General features: G+C 44.6%; 1 protein-coding gene across 9 annotated transcripts in view; it reads right to left on the minus strand.

Annotated features, from left to right (window-relative positions):
- Positions 1 to 25,653, minus strand: part of TEX14 (testis expressed 14, intercellular bridge forming factor) — a 477,154-nt gene that overhangs the window by 118,947 nt on the left and 332,554 nt on the right. For all 9 annotated transcript variants that reach the window (XM_068268626.1, XM_068268628.1, XM_068268627.1 and 6 more), the window contains 2 exons: positions 18,068 to 18,149; positions 17,798 to 17,928 (listed from right to left, as the gene is read on the minus strand). In XM_068268626.1, coding sequence (XP_068124727.1) covers positions 17,798 to 17,928; positions 18,068 to 18,149 — 213 coding nt within the window. The remainder of the gene's footprint in view (positions 1 to 17,797; positions 17,929 to 18,067; positions 18,150 to 25,653) is intronic.

Here is a 25,653-nt window from a genome sequence, read left to right on the forward strand (position 1 = left end):
AGACTTTTCTAAGCGCTAGTGATTTGAAAAGCTCTTTCTAATGCAATGCTATGCAGGATTTTTATAAAATCACATCGCTCAAGTGGGATCACACCCATAGCATTACATTAGCAAGAGCTTTTCAAATCACAAAGCGCTCGGAAAAGCACTCCTAGTGGGTTCCAGGCCTTATAAAGTTTGCAATCATTAGATTAAACTGCAAAATAACAATATGCATTTTATTAAGGCTCTCGGACCCCATTGTTACTCTACAATCAAGAAGCATCTCGACTTGCAGAGATTATTAAAGGAGAACTGCTGCAAACATTTTTAAAATGTAAAATACTGTACATGTGTATGCATATGTATAAAATGTGCCATTGGTTCAGAATAAAATGCACTATACATTTCTCTTCTCTTGTGTTTCTGTCAGTAGGCACTCTGGACTCGTTTCCACTATCGCGAATCCGCATGCGTCCAACGCATGCGGATTCGCACATGTAATGCAAGTGGATGGGCCCGTTTCCACTGTAGCGTTGTTGAGGTGCGTTTTTTTTCAGCGGTGAAAAAACGCACAAAAGAGCCACAGAATTCGCCTGCGAGTGGAATGCATGCGAATCGCATGCAATGTATTTAATAGGGAAATCGCATGCGATTTCCCCATGCGTTTTTTGTCGCGAATTCGCATGCGAATTCACATAGGTACCAATGTAAATTCACACAGGCAGTGACATGGTTAAAATCGCATAGACCCTCACCTATGTGAATTTGCATGCGAATTCGCGGCAAAAACCGCATGGGGAATCGCATCCGCATGCGATTTCATCAGCGGTGGAATCCAGGCGATTCCGCACCCCAATAGTGGAAACGAGCCCTAAAAATCGGACAGATCTGACAGGATTTGGAGTAGCCTATCTCCTCATGGGGAATTCTCAGAGTTTTCTTTATATTCAAATGCACTTAGGCTTTGTTCACATCATAAATCTCCAATGCTATCACACACGCTGAGCAATTTATTGAGAGTTTTTTTCTTCGCTTTTCCCTGCGCTTTGCGCCTAGAAAAGTACTTTTCAAAGCGCTTTTGCACAGCAATTAGTTTTTCATTTCCCAACGTCAGTCAGTCAGGAAGTGAACTCTTTCACCCGAAAATGAATAAATACAATGGGCCTGATTCACAAAGCGGCGCTAACAGTTAGCACGCTGGTGAAAAGTACTTTATTACGCCTAAACTTAGTTTAGGCATGATAAGTTTAGGTGTGATAAGTTTAGGTGTGATAAGTTTAGGCGTGATAAGTTTAGGTGTGATAAGTTTAGGTGTGATAAGTTTAGGCATGATAACTATAGCACCAACTGGGTTAGCACCACAGTGCACAGCTGATCAAAAGTTTTGCGCTAGCAAAGTCTGGTGCACTTCGCATAGAGTTTAATGGCGCTGCTTTGCGTGCGGGACTTTGCGCGCGATCTAAACTTATCACGCCTTAACTTATCACGCCTCCACTTATCACGCCTAAACTTATCACGCCTAAACTTATCACGCCTAAACTGGCTTTTCACCAGCGTGGTGCAATGGTTATCACGCCTAAAGTCTCTAACTGGGTTAGCACCGCTTTGTGAATCAAGCCCAATGTATTTATTCACGAAAGCACAGGGGAAATTGCTATAGAATTTCGCTTTTTCACACGTTTTGCGATTTCCCTACACCTTCCATTAAGCAATAACGCTCCGAAAATTGTACATGTAGTGCTTTGCTGAGCGGATCGGAATAGAACCGCTTAGATGTGAACTCTCTCATAGGGAATCATTGCACAATAACTTTCAGGACGATTTTGAAAATCGCCGGCACTTAAAAAACCCCCAAAAATCAAAATGCCCTAGGTGTGAACAAGCCCTTAGGCCAGCAGCGATTTCTAAGCGCTAGTGATTTGAAAAAGCTCTTGCTAATGTAATGCTATGGGGGATTTTTCTAAAATCATATCGCTCAAGTGGGATCACACCCATAGCATTACAGTAGCAAGAGCTTTCAAATCGCAAAGCGCTCAGAAAAGCACTCCTAGTGGGTTTCTGGCCTTACTGAATGTCAATTGCTAAGTCCAACTGCAAAATGAGTGTGCGAGCAAGTAGGCAGGTGGGCCAGCATGTTTGTACAGATTCTGTCTAGGAATTGCTTTTGTAAAAAACAATGTACCTTCCACACATGGCAGAATTTGTGTGCAATTTCCGTTTTTTTTACGCACATCTAATGCAAATCAATGGCATCACATTTGACTTGCATTGTTGTGTGATTTTTCAGATGGGAGTTTTCTGCAGAAAGAAAATGACCTACATATATACTTTTGGTACTTATCCGTTAGCCGGGCGCATCTGGCAGGTGGCGCTAATTACTATTCCCCCTCCAGGCCGCCATGGATAGTAGGGAAAGATGTAACTCTGGTGGAGTTTTGTCGCCACCTGCCGGATGCGCCTGGCTATCGGATAAGTACCATACTTTTTTTAGAACCAACATGTGATTCACATATAATGTGTCAATGGAATTGCAGAAGAATTGCATTTGTTAAACGAAAATCATATCCGATTTTGAAGTTAATTAAATACATGTAAATTAACGTCATTGCTATGCATGGGAAAATTGCATTCTGATGAATTGCGTAAAAACTCAAACAAACAAAAGAAGAATCGGAACTAAAAAAATCACAAAGTACAGAATAGCAAATATGCAAAATTGCAAATACAAAAAGTGTGGCTGAAAATCAGATGGGTAAGTGTGAAGGCAGCCTAAGGCTGGTTTCACACCAGGACGTTGCGTTTTAGGGGACGTTATGGTCGCATAACGTGCCCCAAACGCAACGCCTGGTGCTCTCTAATGTGGACGTCAGAGTGAGCCGCGTTGTGCAGCTCACTCTGGCGTCCGTGATGCGCACTCTTGGACGCATGCAGCATCACTTGGTCCCGCCCGGCCAATGGCCGCACAGAGCAGCCGCTCCAGGAAGTAAACACTGCACGTCACTGAGTGCAGTGAATATTAATTAGCCATGTGCTTGGACGCTCTCCGCTCCTCCCCAACATTACAGCGCATGTGCAAGCAGTCTAACGCGGCTCTGCCGCTTATAAAGTACTGCATGCAGTACGTTCTGTTATGGCGCAGCGTTACTGAGTAACGCAATGTGGGCACTGTGAACAGCCCATTGATTTTTCATTGCTGTGCGGTGGGGTGCGTTACAGGCTGCCTGTAACGTCCCACTGTGAAACCAGCCTAAAACAAACACTGAGAAAATGGGCTAGATTATTACTACCTACTCTAGGGCACCTTTCAGGGCCCGTTTCCACTATCGCGGTTTTCGCCGCGATTCTGCAGAGTTTCCCTGCACATAAATCGCACAGGGAAACTCTGCCATAGGGGATTGCGGCGCTGCGGCTGAATCGATTGCGGGAGCGATTCGGCCGGAACCCCCCGCAGAATTCGCGACGGAGGCTGCGAATCCCATAGCCGTGCATGGCACGGCTCATGGAATTCGCCTGCGATCCCGCCCACCCGCTCAGTGCCGGCGTGCGTCTGCGAGACGCACGCCGCACTAGTGGACACGAGCCCTCACACATAACATAATTTGCATGTGATTTGCAGTCTTTGTGTGAATTTCTGCATGCAAATTTTCCTCAGGAAAAAAAGCCTGCAAGTATACTTTTTTTCTCCACCTGACATGTGGTTTGCCTACAATGCAAGTCGATAGGAACTGTTAATTTTCGCATTCCAATACAAAGTTAATTACATACAATTATGTTAACTGACTTCATTTGTATGCATGGAAAATAGCAATGAGAAATAACGAACAAAAAAAGATTCAAAACTTAAAAAGCGCTTTATCCCAAATGCAAAAAAGTGGCCAGAAATTGCAGGCATAAGTGTAAAGGCTGTCTAAGGCTAGGTACACATATCAGATAAAAATCTTTGGAAAATGAAAGATCAAAGACCAATTTTACCCCCTCCATGTAGTATGAGGGCCAACAGATTTTGAATACTTAAGGTAGCCATACATATAGCGATTCTGATTTAGGCTGGTTTCACAGTGGGACGTTACAGGCGCACGTTAGAGCAGCCTGTAATGCTCCCCCACCGCACAGCAATGAAAAATCAATGGGCTGTTCACAGTGCCCACGTTGCGTTACTTAGTAAAGCTGCGCCATTAGACAACGTACTGCATGCAGTCCTTTATAAGAGGCAGAGCCGCGTTAGACTGCTTGCACATGCTCAGTAATGTTGGGGAGGAGTGGAGAGCGGCCAGGCACATGGCTAATTAATATTCACTGCACTCAGTGACGTGCAGTGTTTACTTCCTGGAGCGGCCGCTCTGTGCGGCCATTCGCCGGGCGGGACCACGTGATGCCGCATGCGTCCAAGAGTACGCATCACGGCATCACGGACGCCAGAGTGAGCTGCACAACGCGGCTCACTCTGACGTCCACATTAGAGAGCACCAGGCGTTGCGTTAGGGGCACGTTATGCGACCATAACGTCCCCTAAAACGCAACGTCCTGGTGTGAAACCAGCCTTAATCAACAAAGCGCTCAACTTTATTGGGGAATCGACTTCAGTATAGTTGATCAAAAGTCAATCGACTAGTGACCCACACACTACAAGCGATTCCTATGCGATTCACCTTCACTAATCGATCTGACCAATGTTGTGTCTTCATGCTCTGAATGCAAAAATCGATCGGATGCTATGTCAACAGTAGCCGATTCCTGTGTGATTGACCAATATCTTGCATCCTGCTCGATCAATTTGACATGATATCAGCCACTTTCATCGATTGGAAATTTTGGAACACACTCGATTCGCTCTCGATTCCTTCTCGATTTGATAAAATGATCGAACCGATTGGTTGATCATACTGCAAAATAGCTAAATGTATGGGCACCTTATGGTCTCATCCACACCTAAAAACGAAAACACAAACGCAAGCATTTTTACCGTTTTGGTAAAAGCACTTTTCTAAACGCTTTTCCAGAGCGGTTTTGTCATTCACTCCCTGACGCAAGTCAGGAAGTGAACCCTTTGACCCGGAAAAGAATAAATACAATGTATTTATTCTAAAAAATGCAAACGCATAAAGAGGTTTTGTGAGTGTCTACCGCTTTTCCTATACCTGCACCACTTTCCTCAATGCACAGCGCATGAACTGCGCTGATATGAACCTTCTCATAGAGATTCATTGCACAAGCGTTTTGTGGGCAATTTGAAAAAAGGCAGAAAATGCCCCTAGTGTGAACGAGCCCTAAAGCTGGGAACACACACAAGATACATATTTGAAAAGTGAAAGGTCAAAGATCAAATCTGCAGATAATCTTTGTAAAAAAAAGTTCACAAAAGACCTCAAAAGAGCCAGATGAAAGAGATTTATCTCTCAATCTTTCAGATCCATCCTGGTGGATCTGATCTGCGGATGACTGTCTGTTAAACAATGAGATCTCCAGATACCATAGACTATGAGGCTTTGTTCACATCTAAAATCGCAATTGCTATTTGCGGGGGGTTTTTCCCCTCCCAGCGCTTACCTTCGCACTACAATTTTTTGTAAAGCACTTTTCAAAGCAGAGCTATTTGTTTTTTTACTTCCTGATGCTGCCTGTACCATTTTCTGATCATTTTTGCTCAATGGAAGGTATAGTGAAATCCGCCGCTTGCCGCCACCGATTGTTAGATTTCCGCCGCTTGCCACCGATCGTTAGATTTAACAAACAAAGTTCCCATTCATTAATCTCCCCTCTAGGCCACTGTGATCGCAGGCATCCATTGATGCCTGCGTCACTTCCCTAGTTACAATGTAACAACACATTACTTTCTATAGCGTACTTATTATACGCGAATAGGAAGTACTCAATGGAGACATATTGTGGTCAAATGGTAAAATTACACCTACTGACTTTGGGGAATACATTTCTTTTAATATGTATGTCAAGAGGGCATATTATTATTAAATTATGGGATAAAAATTAGTGATGGTTGTAAAACTGAAAAAATGCACCTTTATTTCCAAATAAAATACTGTCACCATACATTTATACTAGGGATATAATTTTAACGTTGCAATAACTGGGACAAATGGGCAAATAAAATATGTGGATTTTAATTACGGTAGCATGTATTATTTTAAAACGATAATGGCTGAAAACTGAGAAATAATGGATTTTTTCCATTTTTTTTTCTTATTATTCCCATTATAATGCATTTAGAATAAAATAATTCTTAGCATAATATACCACCCAAAGAAAGCCTAATTGGTGGTGGAAAAAACAAGGTATAGATCATTTTGTTGTGATAAGTAGTGATAGTTATTGGGGAATTAAAGGGAGGAGCGCTGAAATGTGAAAATTCCTCTTCTCCATAAGGTGAAAAATACCCGTGGGCTGAAATGGTTAAAGAGGAACTTTAACCTAGGATTGGACTTCATTCTAATCAGTAGCTGATACCCCCTTTCCCACAAAAAAATCTTTACCTTTTCTATGATAGATCATCAGGGGGCCTTTATGACTGATGTTGTTGTGAAACACCTCCCACGGTTTGATGTCATGACCATACTGACCATACTGCTGGGGACGCCTACACTTGTCCACTTGCACTTAAAGCCAATACTACATTGTGCACACAGAGTGCATGATTTTTTTATTCATGATGCCTTGACAACGCTATTCTGGAATGCCGAAGGGGGCAGATCCAGGAACTACTGAACACCAATGGTACGCCCTTTGAGGCGCATGATGCACACAAGAAACGCCCCACTTGTGGAACGCACTGAATGCAACGATTGGTGCGCATGACGTCTACATGTTACGTGAACCAAGCGTCCTAATGGACGCAAGAGCAGCATCACCATAGTCAATGGCCGGTCCGACCACGTGATGCAATGACGTGACAGCGGGCGGCAGCAGCGAATTGAGCGGCGGGTTTGGATTGGCCCAGCGAGCCACAGGGGGATGGAAGTTGCCCAAACTCCGCCCAGGTCTGGACGAGCGACGGACACGGTTGGGGAATCTATAGTTATGATTGTGGACATAACGGCCGGGGAGGTAGTGCCAAATTCAAATGGCACGAATGATAGTGACATCGGTGGCAGTAGGGGCAGATCGAAATGGTAGGACAGGAGGCCTAAGTAGTACTGTGTACACTGTGGGAGTTTTTTGACCTGCATATTTACATATTTACTAGATGAACAGTAAACTGAGGAAAAAGTGGAATGTTTACAACTGTCAATCACTGTGATGTTTTTTGTGAGGTCACTCGTTTGGGGTGTGGGATTACCGTATATACTCGCAAGCAAGCCGAATTTTTGACCCACAAAAAGTGGGTCAAAAGTTGGGGGGTCGGCTTGCTTGCGAGTGATGTGCCTGAGGGTCGTCCTTCACTCTCCCACCCGCTCCCCCCGCGGCCGCTGCTATTACCTTAGCTCCGCGGCTTCCTATTCCCCTGTCCTGCTCTTCATTCACAGCAGCTCGCCCCACGGTGGCTGCTGCGTGATGACGGAGGAAGTGCAGAGAGAGGTTCCCATAGTAACCAGGAAGCCGCTCTCTGCCACTTTCTCCGTCATCACGCAGCAGCCACTGTGGGGCGAGCTGCTGTGAATGAAGAGCAGGACAAGGGAATAGGAAGCCGCGGAGCTAAGGTAATAGCAGCGGCCGCGGGGGGAGCGGGTGGGAGAGGGCGGGGGGGGGGGGGGGTGCTAAACTCTCTAACCAGGGCACTTTACAAGCTATCCTGGGCACGATACTAGCTATCCTGGGCACGATACAAGCTATCCTGGGCACTATACTAGCTATCCTGGGCACTATACCTGCTATCCTGGGCACTATACCTGCTATCCTGGGCACTATACTAGCTATCCTGGTCACTATACCAGCTATCCTGGGCACTATACTAGCTATCCTGGGCACTATACTAGCTATCCTGGGCACTATACCTGCTATCCTGGGCACTATACTAGCTATCCTGGTCACTATACCAGCTATCCTGGGCACTATACTAGCTATCCTGGGCACTATACCTGCTATCCTGGGCACTATACTAGCTATCCTGGGCACTATACCTGCTATCCTGGTCACTATACTAGCTATCCTGGGCACTATACCAGCTATCCTGGGCACTATACCAGCTATCCTGGTCACTATACTAGCTATCCTGGTCACTATACTAGCTATCCTGGGCACTATACTAGCTATCCTGGGCACTATACCTGCTATCCTGGTCACTATACCAGCTATCCTGGGCACTATACCAGCTATCCTGGGCACTATACCAGCTATCCTGGGCACTATACCAGCTATCCTAGGCACTATACTAGCTATCCTAGGCACTATACTAGCTATCCTGGGCACGATACTAGCTATACTGAGGCACTACCTTCCCATACTGGGCACTATACTAGCTATACTGGGACACACTGGGGGGGGGATCATGCGGCCAGCATTCCTACCCCCGGCTTATATGAGGGTCAATCATTTTTTCCTGGTTTTTCAGGCAAAAGTTGGGGGGTCGGCTAATATGCGGGTCGGCTTGCTTGCGAGTATATACGGTATGTTGTTTGTTAGATATAAAGAGTGAGTGGGACAACATGCCATGTAACCACATGCCTTGATTAAGGGGGACCCTGCGCAGCCCCCGAAACAATTGTAGGTCTATCTTGTGGAAACTGGCACAATAAACATTATGTGCTTTTGAGATTGGTGTGCTGATGATCTTTGCAAGGAAGTGACACTGCCTATGTCACTTTGCCAAGCACCCATAAACAGGGAGATGGTGTGCCGACTTCTTCTTAGGACCTTGCTTGATGACCATGGTGCTGACAAGTACATATTATTTAGGCGCCGCTCAGTTCGACGCAGGGAGAGCCGAATGACGGCTCTCCCTACTGCCGCTAAACTCACAGGCGGCGTTAAATACTATTCCCCCTCCGAGTTGTCGCAACTCGGTGGGAGATGTAATTCGGGGTCTGGCAGCAGCAAGAGCCCCAAATTACTGCTACGTGGGGCGTGCATCATAGCATTGCTGCTATGACAGCGCCCAGCTTCGGCGCTCGGCTCTCAGAGCCGCGCGCTGAGATGAACTGGTTCTGGTGCTGACAGTTTGCTGTCTGTGAACCTCATGCATTGTGGGAAATAATGGCTTTTTCCAACTGCCAAGCAAAAAGCATCGCCCCCTGTGCACAGAACTCTCAATAACTACCATTTGGTACAGATCACCTGGCAGAACTAAAGATGGCAACACCAGTGATAAACTTCAGAATGTAAATCGGGGAGGAGAAATCAGATATTAACTGTTTACTTTTTTTGCTGTAGTTGTCCTTTACATCAAAAACAAATTACAGGTTATCTAACCCAGTGAAGTGTCCATTGAGGACATAAAATGCATTGGTGGGTGGGACTTGTTTGGTCAGCTGGTATGTTTGCCTGCACAATGTCTTCCCATGTGGATTCACCAGCCTGAGTCTATGCAGTGAACCTGCTGCTGCAGTGTGACTGGGCTGTGCATAAGGCCTGGAACCCACTACAAATCGCTAGCGCAATCGCTAGTGTTTTTAATGAGCGTTTTGTAAGCGATTTCATGAGCTTTTTACGGCGTTTTGGTCACGGTTTTAAAAAAGTGTAAGCTTTTTGCTAGCCATAGTGATAGCGATTTGCGATCAGAGGTTTTAATTCTGATTGATCCTTTCAAATTATTTAAAGGGATACTGTAGGGGGGTCGGGGGAAAATGAGCTGAACTTACCCGGGGCTTCTAATGGTCCCCCGCAGACATCCTGTGTCCATGCAGCCAGTCACCGATGCTCCGGACCCGCCTCCAGTTCACTTCTGGAATTTCTGACTTTAAAGTCAGAAAACCACTGCGCCTGCGTTGCCGTGTCCTCGCTCCCGCTGATGTCACCAGGAGTGTACTGCGCAGACACAGACCATACTGGGCCTGCGCTGTGCGCTCTTGATGACATCAGCGGGATCGAGGACACGGCAACGCAGGCGCAGTGGTTTTCTGACTTTAAAGTCAGAAATTCCAGAAGTGAACCGGAGGCGGGGCCAGAGCATCGGTGAGTGGCTGCGCGGGCACAGGATGTCTGCGGGGGACCATTAGAAGCCCCGGGTAAGTTCAGCTCATTTTCCCCCGACCCCCCTACAGTATCCCTTTAAATTTTTGTTACAGTTTGCAGTAATTTAAAATTGCACACAAAATCACTATGTGTAGCGATTCATGAGCAAACGCAAACGCTCCCAAAATGTTGCATGTCCTGCGATTGTGATTTCGCTATATTTACTTTGGCAGAACGTTTAGGGAAATTGCTAGTGATTTAAATCGCCCCCTAAACGCTCAGAAAAGCGCTTTAGTGGGTTCCAGCCCTAAGAGTGGCTTCTCTTTGCCTCCTTTCATATGCTGAGTAAGTGGAGGACTACCTGCATTGTTCCCAGGACTTAGCAACATTACTGAAGCAGTGGTGAGATACTAGGCAAGAAAAGTCTTCCCCTGACACGCTTTAGCTTGGGAACTCTCTGTATTTTGCAAAAAGAAAAAACAAGGATTGGCTCTTGGGTGCACGAGAATATACGATTTTATTAATCATATTTTGGCTATATGCTGTGTTTGAGAAGATCTGTAATTAACTTTACTTTGAAGGCACAGAATCAGGACAGACAGCCAATTGGTGTTGATGAAAAGAGAAAGTTCCGCACAATGTCCATAGCCATTATAAATCACAACTTTATTGAATCAGGTAAAAGCTGTGCAGCCAGTAGCTGACATGTTTCGGACTCGCAGGTCCTTAACCACTTGAGGACCGTAGGCTTTACCCCCCTTAAAGCCAATGGGTACCACATTAAAAATAAAAAAGTCAGATACTCACCTAAGGAGAGGGAAGGCTCGGTCCTAATGAGCCTTCCCTCTCCTCTCCCGGTGCCCTCGGTGCTGCGCTGACTCCCCCGCCGCAGGGACTTCGGAGGTCTTCTGGAGCGCTCGGGCTTCCGAAGACGGGCCGCTCCATACTACGCACGCGCGAGTGCGTCATAGACGGTGCTCGCGCATGCGTAGTATGGAGCGGCCCGTCGTCGGGAGCCCGAGTGCTCCCGAAGGCTTCCGAAAGCTTCCTTCGGCATGCGGAAGTGGCAGTATTTGACCGAACTGGTCGAATACTGCCACGGGGGATCCTGCGCGGGACCGGGCACCGGGAGAGGAGAGGGAAGGCTCATTAGGACCGAGCCTTCCCTCTCCTTAGGTGAGTATCCGACTTCTTTATTTTTTAAATGGTAAACACTCACTTTAAGGACCAGACCCTTTTTTTCCATTCAGACCACTGCAGCTTTCACGGTTTATTGCTCGCTCATACAACCTACCACCTAAATGAAATTTGGCTCCTTTTCTTGTCACTAATAAAGCTTTCTTATGGTGCTATTTGATTGCTGCTGCGATTTTTACTTTTTATTATATTCATCAAAAAAGACATGAATTGATGTGGACAGAACGGTGACTACTCGCATATATGGTGGTTCTGCCCAATAGTCAAACGATATTGGGCTCAAATTGCCTCGGCAATAGGTACTGCTCTGGAAACCTCCATCTCCCCAGACCCGTTTCAGCTCCTCCTAGGCAATAAACCACAGAAATGGAAATACCCACAACATAGGTTGGCTCAACACATTGCAAAAGCAGCACGCCTGCATATTGCTAGACAGTGGTTAAAACCCACCCTTTCACTGGAACTTACTGACCTTATTATAACAGACATATTGATCTCTGAAAGATTGCTGGCCATAACCAATGACACCACTCTACCTTTCATCAGAACATGGCAACCTTGGCTCTCTGCCTCAACCTCACTGGGTCTACGCTCCTGTGCCCTCTCCTTCTAGGGACAATGATCACATCGTATTGTACTCTACTATTTGCTTAATAGATGTCTTGTTACTTCTTCAATGTTAATGTCTGTTAAGAGTTTACCTGTTTGATACGCCCTATGTTGAGGGCTTATGTAACCGATGTTATATTTTTTCAAAAAACTTAATAAAAGACTTTGAAACTAAAAAAAGACATGAATTTTGTCAAAAAAATTATTTTTTCAAATTCTGTGCTGACATTTTTCAAATAAAGTAAAATTTCTGTATACATGCAGCACGAAAAAATGTGGACAAACATGTTTTTAATAAAAAAAACCATTCAGCCTATATTGATTGGTTTGGGTAAAAGTTATAGCGTTTACAAACTATGGTGCAAAAAGTGAATTTTCCCATTTTGAAGCATCTATGACTTTTCTGACCACCTGTCATGTTTCATGAGGGGCTAGAATTCCAGGATAGTATAAATACCACCCAAATGACCCCATTTTGGAAAAAAGACATCCCAAAGTATTCACTGAGAGGCATGGTGAGTTCATAGAAGATTTCATTTTTTGTCACAAGTTAGCGGAATATGACACTTTGTGACAAAAAAGAAAAAAAATAAGTTTCCATTTCTGCTAACTTGCGACAAAAAAAAATGAAATCTGCCACGAACTCACTATGCTCCTCTCTGAATACCTTGAAGTGTCTACTTTCCAAAATGGGGTCATTTGTGGGGTGTGTTTACTGTCCTGGCATTTTGGGGGGTGCCTAATTGTAAGCACCCCTGTAAAGCCTGAAGGTGCTCATTGGACTTTGGGCCCCTTGGCGCAGTTAGGCTGCAAAAAAGTGCCACACATGTGATATTGCCGTACTCAGGAGAAGTAGTATAATGTGTTTTGGGGTGTGTTTTTACACATACCCATACAGGGTGGGAGAAATATCTCTGTAAATGACAATTGTTTGATTTTTTTTTACTCACAATTGTCCATTTACAGAGAGATTTCTCCCACTTAGCATGGGTATGTGTAAAAATACACCCCAAAACACATTATACTACTTCTCCTGAGTACGGCGATACCACATGTGTGGCACTTTTTTGCAGCCTAACTGCGCCAAGGGGCCCAAAGTCCAATGAGCACCTTTAGGATTTCACAGGTCATTTTTGTTTCAAGACTACTCCTCACGGTTTAGGGCCCCTAAAATGCCAGGGCAGTATAGGAACCCCACTGATGACCCCATTTTAGAAAGAAGACACCCCAAGGTATTCCGTTAGGAGTATGGTAAGTTCATAGAAGATTTTATTTTTTTGTCACAAGTTAGCGAAAATTGATTTTAATCGTTTTTTTTTTCACTAAGTGTCATTTTCCGCTAACTTGTGACAAAAAATAAAATCTTCTATGAACTCACCATACTCCTAACAGAATACCTTTGGGTGTCTTCTTTCTAGAATGGGGTCATTTGTGGGGTTCCTATACTGCCCTGGCATTTTAGGGGTCCTAAACCATGAGGAGTAGTCTTGAAACCAAATGTCGCAAAATGACCTGTGAAATCCTAAAGGTACTCATTGGACTTTGGGCCCCTTAGTGCACTTAGGGTGTAAAAAAGTGCCACACATGTGGTACCGCCGTACTCAGGAGAAGTAGTATAATGTGTTTTGTGGTGTATTTTTACACATACCCATTCTGGGTGGGAGAAATATCTCTGTAAATGACAATTGTTTGATTTTTTTTTACACACAATTGTCCATTTACAGAGAGATTTCTCCCACCCAGCATGGGTATGTGTAAAAACAACACCCCAAAACACATTATACTACTTCTCTTGAGTAAGGCGATACCACATGTGTGACACTTTTTTTGCAGCCTAGGTGCGCTAAGGGGCCCAACGTCCTATTCACAGGTCATTTTGAGGCATTTGTTTTCTAGACTACTCCTCACGGTTTAGGGCCCCTAAAATGCCAGGGCAGTATAGGAACACCACAAGTGACCCCATTTTAGAAAGAAGACACCCCAAGGTATTCCGTTAGGTGTATGGCGAGTTCATAGAAGATTTTATTTTTTGTCACAAGTTAGTGAAAAATGACACTTTGTGAAAAAAAACAATAAAAATCAATTTCCGCTAACTTTTGACAAGAAAATAAAATCTTCTATGAACTCGTCATACACCTAACAGAATACCTTGGGCTGTCTTTTTTCTAAAATGGGGTCACTTGTGGGGTTCCTATACCGCCCTGGCATTTTACGGGCCTAAAACCGTGAGTAGTCTGGAAACCAAATGTCTCAAAATGACTGTTCAGGGGTATAAGCATCTGCAAATTTTGATGACAGGTGGTCTATGAGGGGGCGAATTTTGTGGAACCGGTCATAAGCAGGGTGGCCTTTTAGATGAAAGGTTGTATTGGGCCTGATCTGATGGATAGGAGTGCTAGGGGGGTGACAGGAGGTGATTGATGGGTGTCTCAGGGGGTGGTTAGAGGGGAAAATAGATGCAATCAATGCACTGGGGAGGTGATCGGAAGGGGGTCTGAGGGGGATCTGAGGGTTTGGCCGAGTGATCAGGAGCCCACACGGGGCAAATTAGGGCCAGATCTGATGGGTAGGTGTGCTAGGGGGTGACAGGAGGTGATTGATGGGTGTCTCAAGGTGTGATTAGAGGGGGGAATAGATGCACGCAATGCACTGGCGAGGTGATCAGGGCTGGGGTCTGAGGGCGTTCTGAGGGTGTGGGCGGGTGATTGAGTGCCCTAGGGGCAGATAGGGGTCTAATCTGATGGGTAGCAGTGACAGGGGGTGATTGATGGGTAATTAGTGGGTGGAGAACAGATGTAAACAATGCACTTGGGAGGTGATCTGACGTCGGATCTGCGGGCGATCTATTGGTGTGGGTGGGTGATCAGATTGCCCGCAAGGGGCAGGTTAGGGGCTGATTGATGGTTGGCAGTGACAGGGGGTGATTGATGGGTGGCAGTGACAGGGGGTGATTGATGGGTGATTGACAGGTGATCAATGGGTTATTACAGGGAAGAACAGATGTAAATAATGCACTGGCGAATTGATAAAGGGGGGGGGGGTCTGAGGGCAATCTGAGCGTGTAGGCGGTTGATTGGGTGCCCGCAAGGGGCAGATTAGGGTCTGATCTGATGGGTAACAGTGACAGGTGGTGATAGGGGGTGATTGATGGGTAATTAGTGGGTGTTTAGGGTAGAGAACAGATGTAAACAATGCACTTGGGAGGTGATCTGACGTCGGATCTGCGGGCGATCTATTGGTGTGGGTGGGTGATCAGATTGCCCGCAAGGGGCAGGTTAGGGGGTGATTGATGGGTGGCAGTAAAGGGCCATGATTGATGGGTGATTGACTGGTGATTGACAGGTGATCAGTGGGTTATTACAGGGAAGAACAGATGTAAATAATGCACTGGCGAATTGATAAGGGGGGGTCTGAGGGCAATCTGAGTGTGTAGGCGGGTGATTGGGTGCCCGCAAGGGGCAGATTAGGGTCTGATCTGATGGGTAACAGTGACAGGTGGTGATAGGGGGTGATTGATGGGTGATTGATGGGTAATTAGTGGGTGTTTAGGGTAGAGAACAGATGTAAACAATGCACTTGGGAGGTGATCTGACATCGGATCTGCGGGCGATCTATTGGTGTGGGTGGGTGATCAGATTGCCCGCAAGGGGCAGGTTAGGGGCTGATTGATGGGTGGCAGTGACAGGGGGTGATTGATGGGTAATTGACAGGTGATCAGTGGGTTATTACAGGGTAGAACAGATGTAAATAATGCACTGGCGAATTGATAAGGGGAGGGGGGTCTGAGGGCAATCTGAGCGTGTAGGCGGGTGATTGGGTGCCCGCAAGGGGCAGATTAGGGTCTGATCTGATGGGTAACAGTGACAGGTGGTGATTGATGGGTAATTAGTGGGTGTTTAGGGTAGAGAACAGATGTAAACAATGCACTTGGGTGGTGATCTGACGTCGGATCTGCGGGCGATCTATTGGTGTGGGTGGGTGATCAGATTGCACGCAAGGGGCAGGTTAGGGGCTGATTGATGGGTGGCAGTGACAGGGGGTGATTGATGGGTGATTGACAGGTGATCAGTGGGTTATTACAGGGGGATAGAGGCATACAGTACACAGGGGGGGGGGGGGGGTCTGGGGAGAATCTGAGGGGTGGGGGGGGGGTGATCAGGAGGGAGCAGGGGGCAGTTTAGGGAATAAAAAAAATAGTGTCGACAGATAGTGACAGGGAGTGATTGATGGGTGATTAGGGGGGTGATTGGGTGCAAACAGGGGTCTGGGGGGTGGGCGGGGGGGGGGGGTCTGAGGGGTGCTGTGGGCGATCAGGGGGCAGGGAAATCAGTGTGCTTGGGTGCAGACTAGGGTGGCTGCAGCCTGCCCTGGTGGTCCCTTGGACCACCAGGGCAGGAGGCAGCCTGTATACATTACAAAGCCTATTATACTCACGGATCGGCTGAGATTTCTATTCCTCCGCCCGCCGGCGCTGCTAAGTGGTTGGCGAGCTGGAGGCTAAATCCCCGGCCATCGATCCCCGGCGCTTATGCCCGTACAAGGGCCGCCGCCAATTGTACATGCGGCGGTCCTTGCGGGATCCCCTTTCCGGCCGCCCCTGTGCAGTGGGCGGTCGGTAAGTGGTTAATCATAGCACCACTGATGAATTCTATGATTAAGGACCTGCTAGTCCGAAACATGTCAGCTACCAGGCTGTACAGCTTTTACCTGATTCAATAAAGTTGGAATTTATTGTGGCTATGAACATTGTGAGGAACTTTCTCCTTTCATCTGTTCCTTTGGGTCAAGTCGTCTAGTTCCAGCACTTCCCAAGTGACCGAGGTGGAGTGGATTTTACTTTGTTTCAAAGTCAATTGGCATTGTTTAAAAGAAAATAAATATGACGGCCTCTAGATAGCCTTTATTACAGAGTCACTTTAAATGACAGGTCCAAGTAAAAAACAAAACAAAAAAACAACAAGATCTTCTTACCTGGGGCTTCCTCCAGCCCCTGGCAGCCGATCTGTCCCTTGCCGCAGCTCTGGTATACCGGAGTCCCCTCCGTTGCAGATGCCGATTTCATCATCTGCAAGCAGCGCATCCGCACACTCGTGCAGGTGCAGAAGATGCCGGCCTGGTGAGGTCGGCATCTGCAACAGAGGGGACCCCGGAGCAGATCGGCTGCCAGGGGCTGGAGGAAGCCCCAGGTAAATAGATCTTGTTACTCACATTTGTCCTTTAAGAACTACTGTCTTTAACTTAAAGAGGTATTTCAGAGAAAACAGAACGATCCAATGCAGAGCTGTTTCAGAGCAGAATTGGCACCTAATTGTGGGTTCTTCATTCACTTGCATGGATTGCTGATGCCAAACACAGTGACACTGAAACTACCTACAGTAAGTGCCAAAACAGCAGGTACAGAATACATATTATGTCTACTGGTTGATTTTAGTGCAGATACTGGATGATTTCAATTGTGGGGTTAGGGCCTGTACACACTGCTGCGCTTTTAAAATTGCATGCGATTTTTAAATCGCAAGCCTTCATGAGAATAGGAAAAGCGCATCGCACCAGTGTGTACAGGTCTCCACGATTTTCATTATTTTTCAAAAGACCTTGCGATTAAAAAGCGCATGTGATTTGAAAAGCGCAGCGCAAGCGCAGCAGTGTGTACAGGCCCTTAGGTGTATTAGGTAAGGAGACAAAGATTTGGTTTTGTTTTTTACATTGGGGGTTACATTGGTAGTGTCATTGAAAGGAGAATAGCTAGGATATGGCGGGAGTATAGAGTGTTATGTTAAAAAGGGGGTTATTTTTTGTGAGCATTACAGAAAAAAGGCATCCTGCAATATCTGTTGGTAGACTGCTTCTAATAAAGTCAACAGTGAATGGTGCACATTAGTATGGAACAATGTTTGAAGTATAACACTTCCATTGCTACATCTATAGTGTAATCCTGTTACTTTACTTTGTCATTGTCATATATGGTCCAGCAGCATAGGAGAATGTGCACTTCAAGTCATCTTGCACAATGCTTTTATCTTCGATTAAAGGAACTCTTGATATAAAGCCCACCTGGTTGTCATCCCCTATGAAAAGCTGTATAAAGAAAACAAACAAACAACAATATTACTTAAATGTATGGACACATGCTTTGCTGGCAAGCATACACAATGCTCTACACATACACATTTATGTGGGCAAAAAGACATATTATTTCTTAGTAATTTAGCAATACCTCTCCATAGCCAAAGTTGCATATTCTCTTTCCTGACAACACAGCACACTTGTGGACTTTTGGAAGAAATCTATCTGTACTTCTACAAGAGTAAAAAAATGTGTTAGTTTATTTATTCGTACAGGAACAAGCAGAGTTTGGCAACAGGATATCAGAAATAGCAAGGTACAAGATCAGAGTTCAGAGGAATAGTCAGGCAGGCAGAAGGTCATAACAAATAATACAATTCAATATTCCTAATGCTAAGGTGTGAACGCCTTGATGTTAACACCTTTGGAAACTATGCTAGAACACAGATACAGACAAGGTCTGAGTGCTTCACAAGCAAAAGAAAAAAGTAGTCCCCTTAATATCTATCAATAACGGTACTCAAACCACAGTAATTCTCAATAATCAATTCATATTTATTGCTAAATTCAAACAACATGATATTTAAAAACAATTAAAAACAACATAGAGGATCCCCTGGCCTCTTACCATCAAAATTCTCTTGTAGTGTAGTACAATAGATACACAGATCTGCTCAGTATAGGTGGGGACCCGGGGTCATTTGGTGCGCCGATCCAATGTGCATGTTTAAATAAACAGCCATTTATATATATATTGAATAAACAGACTTAATAGCTGTATCGGCGTAGCCAATGATCCAGGGAACCCAATGGATTCAAAACAGTGTAACAACTGCTGCTGGTTAAGGAGATGTGCAAAAATGCAAATATAAGTTGATATAAGGTCACGAGTTAGACATAAATAGTGAACCACAATGTGCTAACGGTATTAAATATAAAATGCAAAGTCCAAAGGGGACTATGATGAGTGATGTTCTCATAGAAAAAAGTGCAGGAAGGAATCCAGTGAAAAAGTAAAGTATGAGAAACAGGAAACAGTCCCAAACAACCCAGAAGCAGATAACCACGTGTAATGGGCCAAAACCCGCAGTATATAAAGATCAGACAAGGATATGACCATGTAGGGAAGGCAATACTTCCAACATCTGAGCAGAGCTTACCCTCGTAGAGAGAAGAAGATGGGGCCGTGGGGTTCCAGATCCTACCGGTTGCGCCAGAAGCTACCTCAGGGATAACGCTGTCTATCAGCTAGTTGCTTAAATACTATACTTCCGTAATAGACGCGGCCGCGTCATTGGCGTGATCAGGCGCGCCGTCGCCATAGCAACGGCGCTGCCGTATCCGCCCCTAAAACTACGGTGGCTCTTAAAATTCAAGATTCACTGGAAGGAGCTGGGACCTAAATACAGACTCCGCAGAGACATCTAGTGGTGAGCATAGATAATACAAAGGTAATAAGATATAAGGGCGAGGACGAGATAGAAGAAGAGACACTGCCAAGGACATCTAGTGGTGGAAAAATAGACAGCATGTTGCTTCACAGTAAGCCGATATCGATATACTTGTACTATTAGTGACAAGCCCACATAAAGTCAGATATAGATTACAAACTCAAGAGAATAGAAACATCCAATGGTTATACTCCATAAGTACAAATCACAGACATATGTACAAGACAATATATTTGGCTTTAGCTATGTTTATCACAGCAAGGTGTATTAACGAAACACGTCCAAATTAAGTATATAGGACATATCCAGAGTCACATTCCTCCTGAATATTCAATCACAGCATATTCTCAAGATCCATGTGTCCATGTATAAACTCTTCATTGCTTGATATATAAGGCATTCAGCATGGAATAAGGAGCCCTTTGGATACAATAGGGGAAATACAAAAATACACAAGCATTAATATCCATCCCTTGGAAAATCCTATATACATAAATATACCCCTACTTCTCCTAAATGTGAAGAGAGTCAGACCATCTTACCTCACGGTCTTAGAACCAATATCAGGGAAGTGACAAATACAGACATGGAGGAATGAAGTCCAGATGATGTAGAAAGTCAGACCCTCCTACCTTAGGGTCTTGGAAAATATTGGGAAGAATATCCCAAGAGACAAGAGTCAGATCTCCTCACCTTGAGATCCTAGAATAAGAGACAGCATACATGGGTCTAAAGATCCCTAAATTTCTAAACCACCCTGCACACCCACAGAGGTGCTACAGGCCAGAAATATATGGTGCTCACATCAGACAAGAGGTGACCCCATTCTCATATAGTTTAGACACAGCCCTCATTAAGATGGTAGATAGCACCCAAACCCAAATTCTTCATTAAGGCCCATAGGGCATCTTGTACCTAGTCTATGTATCCACTGTAACTCCAACTGTAACAGTTTGATTGTATGGTTGCCACCTCTATTATTGAGATATAGTTTTTTAATTCCATAGACCCTCCATCCATCCATATTTCCAGGTGTGCATAATAAGGAATGTGCTGCCACTGTAGTGAGTATCTTACCCTCCAGATTATCTCTGGGGGCCAGTTTGATTGTGGATCGGTGTTTCTGTATCCTGATTTTCAAAGGCTTTTGGGTTTGCCCTACATATCTCTTTCCACATATGCACTCAAGCATGTAAATAACCCAGGAAGTTTGGCAGTTTATGAAATCCTGTAAATAAATCCTTCTATCATCTCTATGATTGATTATAAATTTGGTTGGGGGCATTAGGTTACAGATCGAACAATGTCCACAAGGGTGACTCCCCTTCGTACTTAGATTCCTTACGGGTAACGTATAATGGCTGTGGCATAGCTGGTCACGTAGGGTAGGTGCCCTCTTGGCTGTAATTGAGGCCTTTTTAGCTAAATGTTGTTTAAGTATGGGATCACTTTGTAAAATACCCCAATGGGTCTGTACAATCTTGTATATTTCATTCCATTTGTCATTGTATCTTGTTGTTAATCTGATTACTTGGTCCCCCCTTATTTTCCCTCTTTTGGTGGTGGAGGGTTGCAGTAAAGTTTCCCTGTTCGTAAATCTGGCTCTTCTCCAAGCTTTTCTCACATATTTGTTAGGATAACCTCTTTCACGGAATCTGCATGCCAGTTTCCCCGCTTCTTCCTCAAATGCTTGCGGCGTTGAGCAATTCCGCCTCAGCCTCAAAAACTGTACCACTGGTACATTTCTCCTTGTTGTGGGAGTATGGTAAGAAGAGAAGTGTAGCAAGCTATTGACAGCGGTTTTCTTCCGGTAGAGTGTTGTATTCAGATGTCCCTCCTCATCCTTCGTAATGTGCAAGTCCAAAAAATTAACTGTTGTAGAGGAGATATCAGACGTTAGAAATATATTCACATCGTTGGTATTCAACAAATTCAAAAATTGTTTGAGGTCCTCTTGGGGGCCCTGCCATAGGATGAGGATGTCGTCTATGAAACGATGCCACCCCGCAATGGCGGGGTGGAACCGTTCCAGAGACGACACCCACACACACTCTCTCTCCCACCACCCCAAAAACAGATTTGCCACAGACGGGGCGCATTTTGCCCCCATAGCTACGCCCCTTATCTGCAAATAAAAGGTGTTATTGAATAGGAAGAAATTATGTTTCAAAATAAATTCAAGTAGTTGAAGTAACCAAGAGTTTCTCCTTTTGTTCTCAATTGTCTCCATATCGAGAAAGTATTTCACAGCCCGAATGCCATGATCATGTGATATGTTCGAATAGAGACTCTCCACATCACATGTGGCTAAAATATCATCTGGACCAGGGATAACGCTGTCTATCAGCTAGTTGCTTAAATACTATACTTCCGTAATAGACGCGGCCGCGTCATTGGCGTGATCAGGCGCGCCGTCGCCATAGCAACGGCGCTGCCGTATCCGCCCCTAAAACTACGGTGGCTCTTAAAATTCAAGATTCACTGGAAGGAGCTGGGACCTAAATACAGACTCCGCAGAGACATCTAGTGGTGAGCATAGATAATACAAAGGTAATAAGATATAAGGGCGAGGACGAGATAGAAGAAGAGACACTGCCAAGGACATCTAGTGGTGGAAAAATAGACAGCATGTTGCTTCACAGTAAGCCGATATCGATATACTTGTACTATTAGTGACAAGCCCACATAAAGTCAGATATAGATTACAAACTCAAGAGAATAGAAACATCCAATGGTTATACTCCATAAGTACAAATCACAGACATATGTACAAGACAATATATTTGGCTTTAGCTATGTTTATCACAGCAAGGTGTATTAACGAAACACGTCCAAATTAAGTATATAGGACATATCCAGAGTCACATTCCTCCTGAATATTCAATCACAGCATCTTCTCAAGATCCATGTGTCCATGTATAAACTCTTCATTGCTTGATATATAAGGCATTCAGCATGGAATAAGGAGCCCTTTGGATACAATAGGGGAAATACAAAAATACACAAGCATTAATATCCATCCCTTGGAAAATCCTATATACATAAATATACCCCTACTTCTCCTAAATGTGAAGAGAGTCAGACCATCTTACCTCACGGTCTTAGAACCAATATCAGGGAAGTGACAAATACAGACATGGAGGAATGAAGTCCAGATGATGTAGAAAGTCAGACCCTCCTACCTTAGGGTCTTGGAAAATATTGGGAAGAATATCCCAAGAGACAAGAGTCAGATCTCCTCACCTTGAGATCCTAGAATAAGAGACAGCATACATGGGTCTAAAGATCCCTAAATTTCTAAACCACCCTGCACACCCACAGAGGTGCTACAGGCCAGAAATATATGGTGCTCACATCAGACAAGAGGTGACCCCATTCTCATATAGTTTAGACACAGCCCTCATTAAGATGGTAGATAGCACCCAAACCCAAATTCTTCATTAAGGCCCATAGGGCATCTTGTACCTAGTCTATGTATCCACTGTAACTCCAACTGTAACAGTTTGATTGTATGGTTGCCACCTCTATTATTGAGATATAGTTTTTTAATTCCATAGACCCTCCATCCATCCATATTTCCAGGTGTGCATAATAAGGAATGTGCTGCCACTGTAGTGAGTATCTTACCCTCCAGATTATCTCTGGGGGCCAGTTTGATTGTGGATCGGTGTTTCTGTATCCTGATTTTCAAAGGCTTTTGGGTTTGCCCTACATATCTCTTTCCACATATGCACTCAAGCATGTAAATAACCCAGGAAGTTTGGCAGTTTATGAAATCCTGTAAATAAATCCTTCTATCATCTCTATGATTGATTATAAATTTGGTTGGGGGCATTAGGTTACAGATCGAACAATGTCCACAAGGGTGACTCCCCTTCGTACTTAGATTCCTTACGGGTAACGTATAATGGCTGTGGCATAGCTGGTCACGTAGGGTAGGTGCCCTCTTGGCTGTAATTGAGGCCTTTTTAGCTAAATGTTGTTTCAGTATGGGATCACTTTGTAAAATACCCCAATGGGTCTGTACAATCTTGTATATTTCATTCCATTTGTCATTGAGAGGGAGGTATATAGACAATTAAACAACACAGACTTCTATAAGAAGCTTTCGGGGAATCCCACGGAGCACTTTCAGAGGGAGCTGAAGCTCCTTCTGGAGGAAGGCCTGACTGAACAGTTTATCACTAATAAGGAATTTAAATATCTTTGGGTAGAAACACCTGTAACTCCCACTTTTTATATCCTCCCCAAAGTACACAAGGACAAACTAAACCCCCCAGGACGACCAATAGTGTCAGGAATCGGAGGCCTGAGTGAGAGGTGTTGCTCTTTTGTAGACTTCTTTCTCCAGCCCCACGTTGTCTCCCTTGACTCATATGTCCGTGATTCGATGGATATTCTGACAAAAATACGGGATGTACAGATGGGTCCAGATGATATTTTAGCCACATGTGATGTGGAGAGTCTCTATTCGAACATATCACATGATCATGGCATTCGGGCTGTGAAATACTTTCTCGATATGGAGACAATTGAGAACAAAAGGAGAAACTCTTGGTTACTTCAACTACTTGAATTTATTTTGAAACATAATTTCTTCCTATTCAATAACACCTTTTATTTGCAGATAAGGGGCGTAGCTATGGGGGCAAAATGCGCCCCGTCTGTGGCAAATCTGTTTTTGGGGTGGTGGGAGAGAGAGTGTGTGTGGGTGTCGTCTCTGGAACGGTTCCACCCCGCCATTGCGGGGTGGCATCGTTTCATAGACGACATCCTCATCCTATGGCAGGGCCCCCAAGAGGACCTCAAACAATTTTTGAATTTGTTGAATACCAACGATGTGAATATATTTCTAACGTCTGATATCTCCTCTACAACAGTTAATTTTTTGGACTTGCACATTACGAAGGATGAGGAGGGACATCTGAATACAACACTCTACCGGAAGAAAACCGCTGTCAATAGCTTGCTACACTTCTCTTCTTACCATACTCCCACAACAAGGAGAAATGTACCAGTGGGACAGTTTTTGAGGCTGAGGCGGAATTGCTCAACGCCGCAAGCATTTGAGGAAGAAGCGGGGAAACTGGCATGCAGATTCCGTGAAAGAGGTTATCCTAACAAATATGTGAGAAAAGCTTGGAGAAGAGCCAGATTTACGAACAGGGAAACTTTACTGCAACCCTCCACCACCAAAAGAGGGAAAATAAGGGGGGACCAAGTAATCAGATTAACAACAAGATACAATGACAAATGGAATGAAATATACAAGATTGTACAGACCCATTGGGGTATTTTACAAAGTGATCCCATACTGAAACAACATTTAGCTAAAAAGGCCTCAATTACAGCCAAGAGGGCACCTACCCTACGTGACCAGCTATGCCACAGCCATTATACGTTACCCGTAAGGAATCTAAGTACGAAGGGGAGTCACCCTTGTGGACATTGTTCGATCTGTAACCTAATGCCCCCAACCAAATTTATAATCAATCATAGAGATGATAGAAGGATTTATTTACAGGATTTCATAAACTGCCAAACTTCCTGGGTTATTTACATGCTTGAGTGCATATGTGGAAAGAGATATGTAGGGCAAACCCAAAAGCCTTTGAAAATCAGGATACAGAAACACCGATCCACAATCAAACTGGCCCCCAGAGATAATCTGGAGGGTAAGATACTCACTACAGTGGCAGCACATTCCTTATTATGCACACCTGGAAATATGGATGGATGGAGGGTCTATGGAATTAAAAAACTATATCTCAATAATAGAGGTGGCAACCATACAATCAAACTGTTACAGTTGGAGTTACAGTGGATACATAGACTAGGTACAAGATGCCCTATGGGCCTTAATGAAGAATTTGGGTTTGGGTGCTATCTACCATCTTAATGAGGGCTGTGTCTAAACTATATGAGAATGGGGTCACCTCTTGTCTGATGTGAGCACCATATATTTCTGGCCTGTAGCACCTCTGTGGGTGTGCAGGGTGGTTTAGAAATTTAGGGATCTTTAGACCCATGTATGCTGTCTCTTATTCTAGGATCTCAAGGTGAGGAGATCTGACTCTTGTCTCTTGGGATATTCTTCCCAATATTTTCCAAGACCCTAAGGTAGGAGGGTCTGACTTTCTACATCATCTGGACTTCATTCCTCCATGTCTGTATTTGTCACTTCCCTGATATTGGTTCTAAGACCGTGAGGTAAGATGGTCTGACTCTCTTCACATTTAGGAGAAGTAGGGGTATATTTATGTATATAGGATTTTCCAAGGGATGG

Source organism: Hyperolius riggenbachi, chromosome 2, assembly GCF_040937935.1.
Source record: "Hyperolius riggenbachi isolate aHypRig1 chromosome 2, aHypRig1.pri, whole genome shotgun sequence".
Taxonomy (NCBI): Eukaryota; Metazoa; Chordata; class Amphibia; order Anura; family Hyperoliidae; genus Hyperolius; species Hyperolius riggenbachi.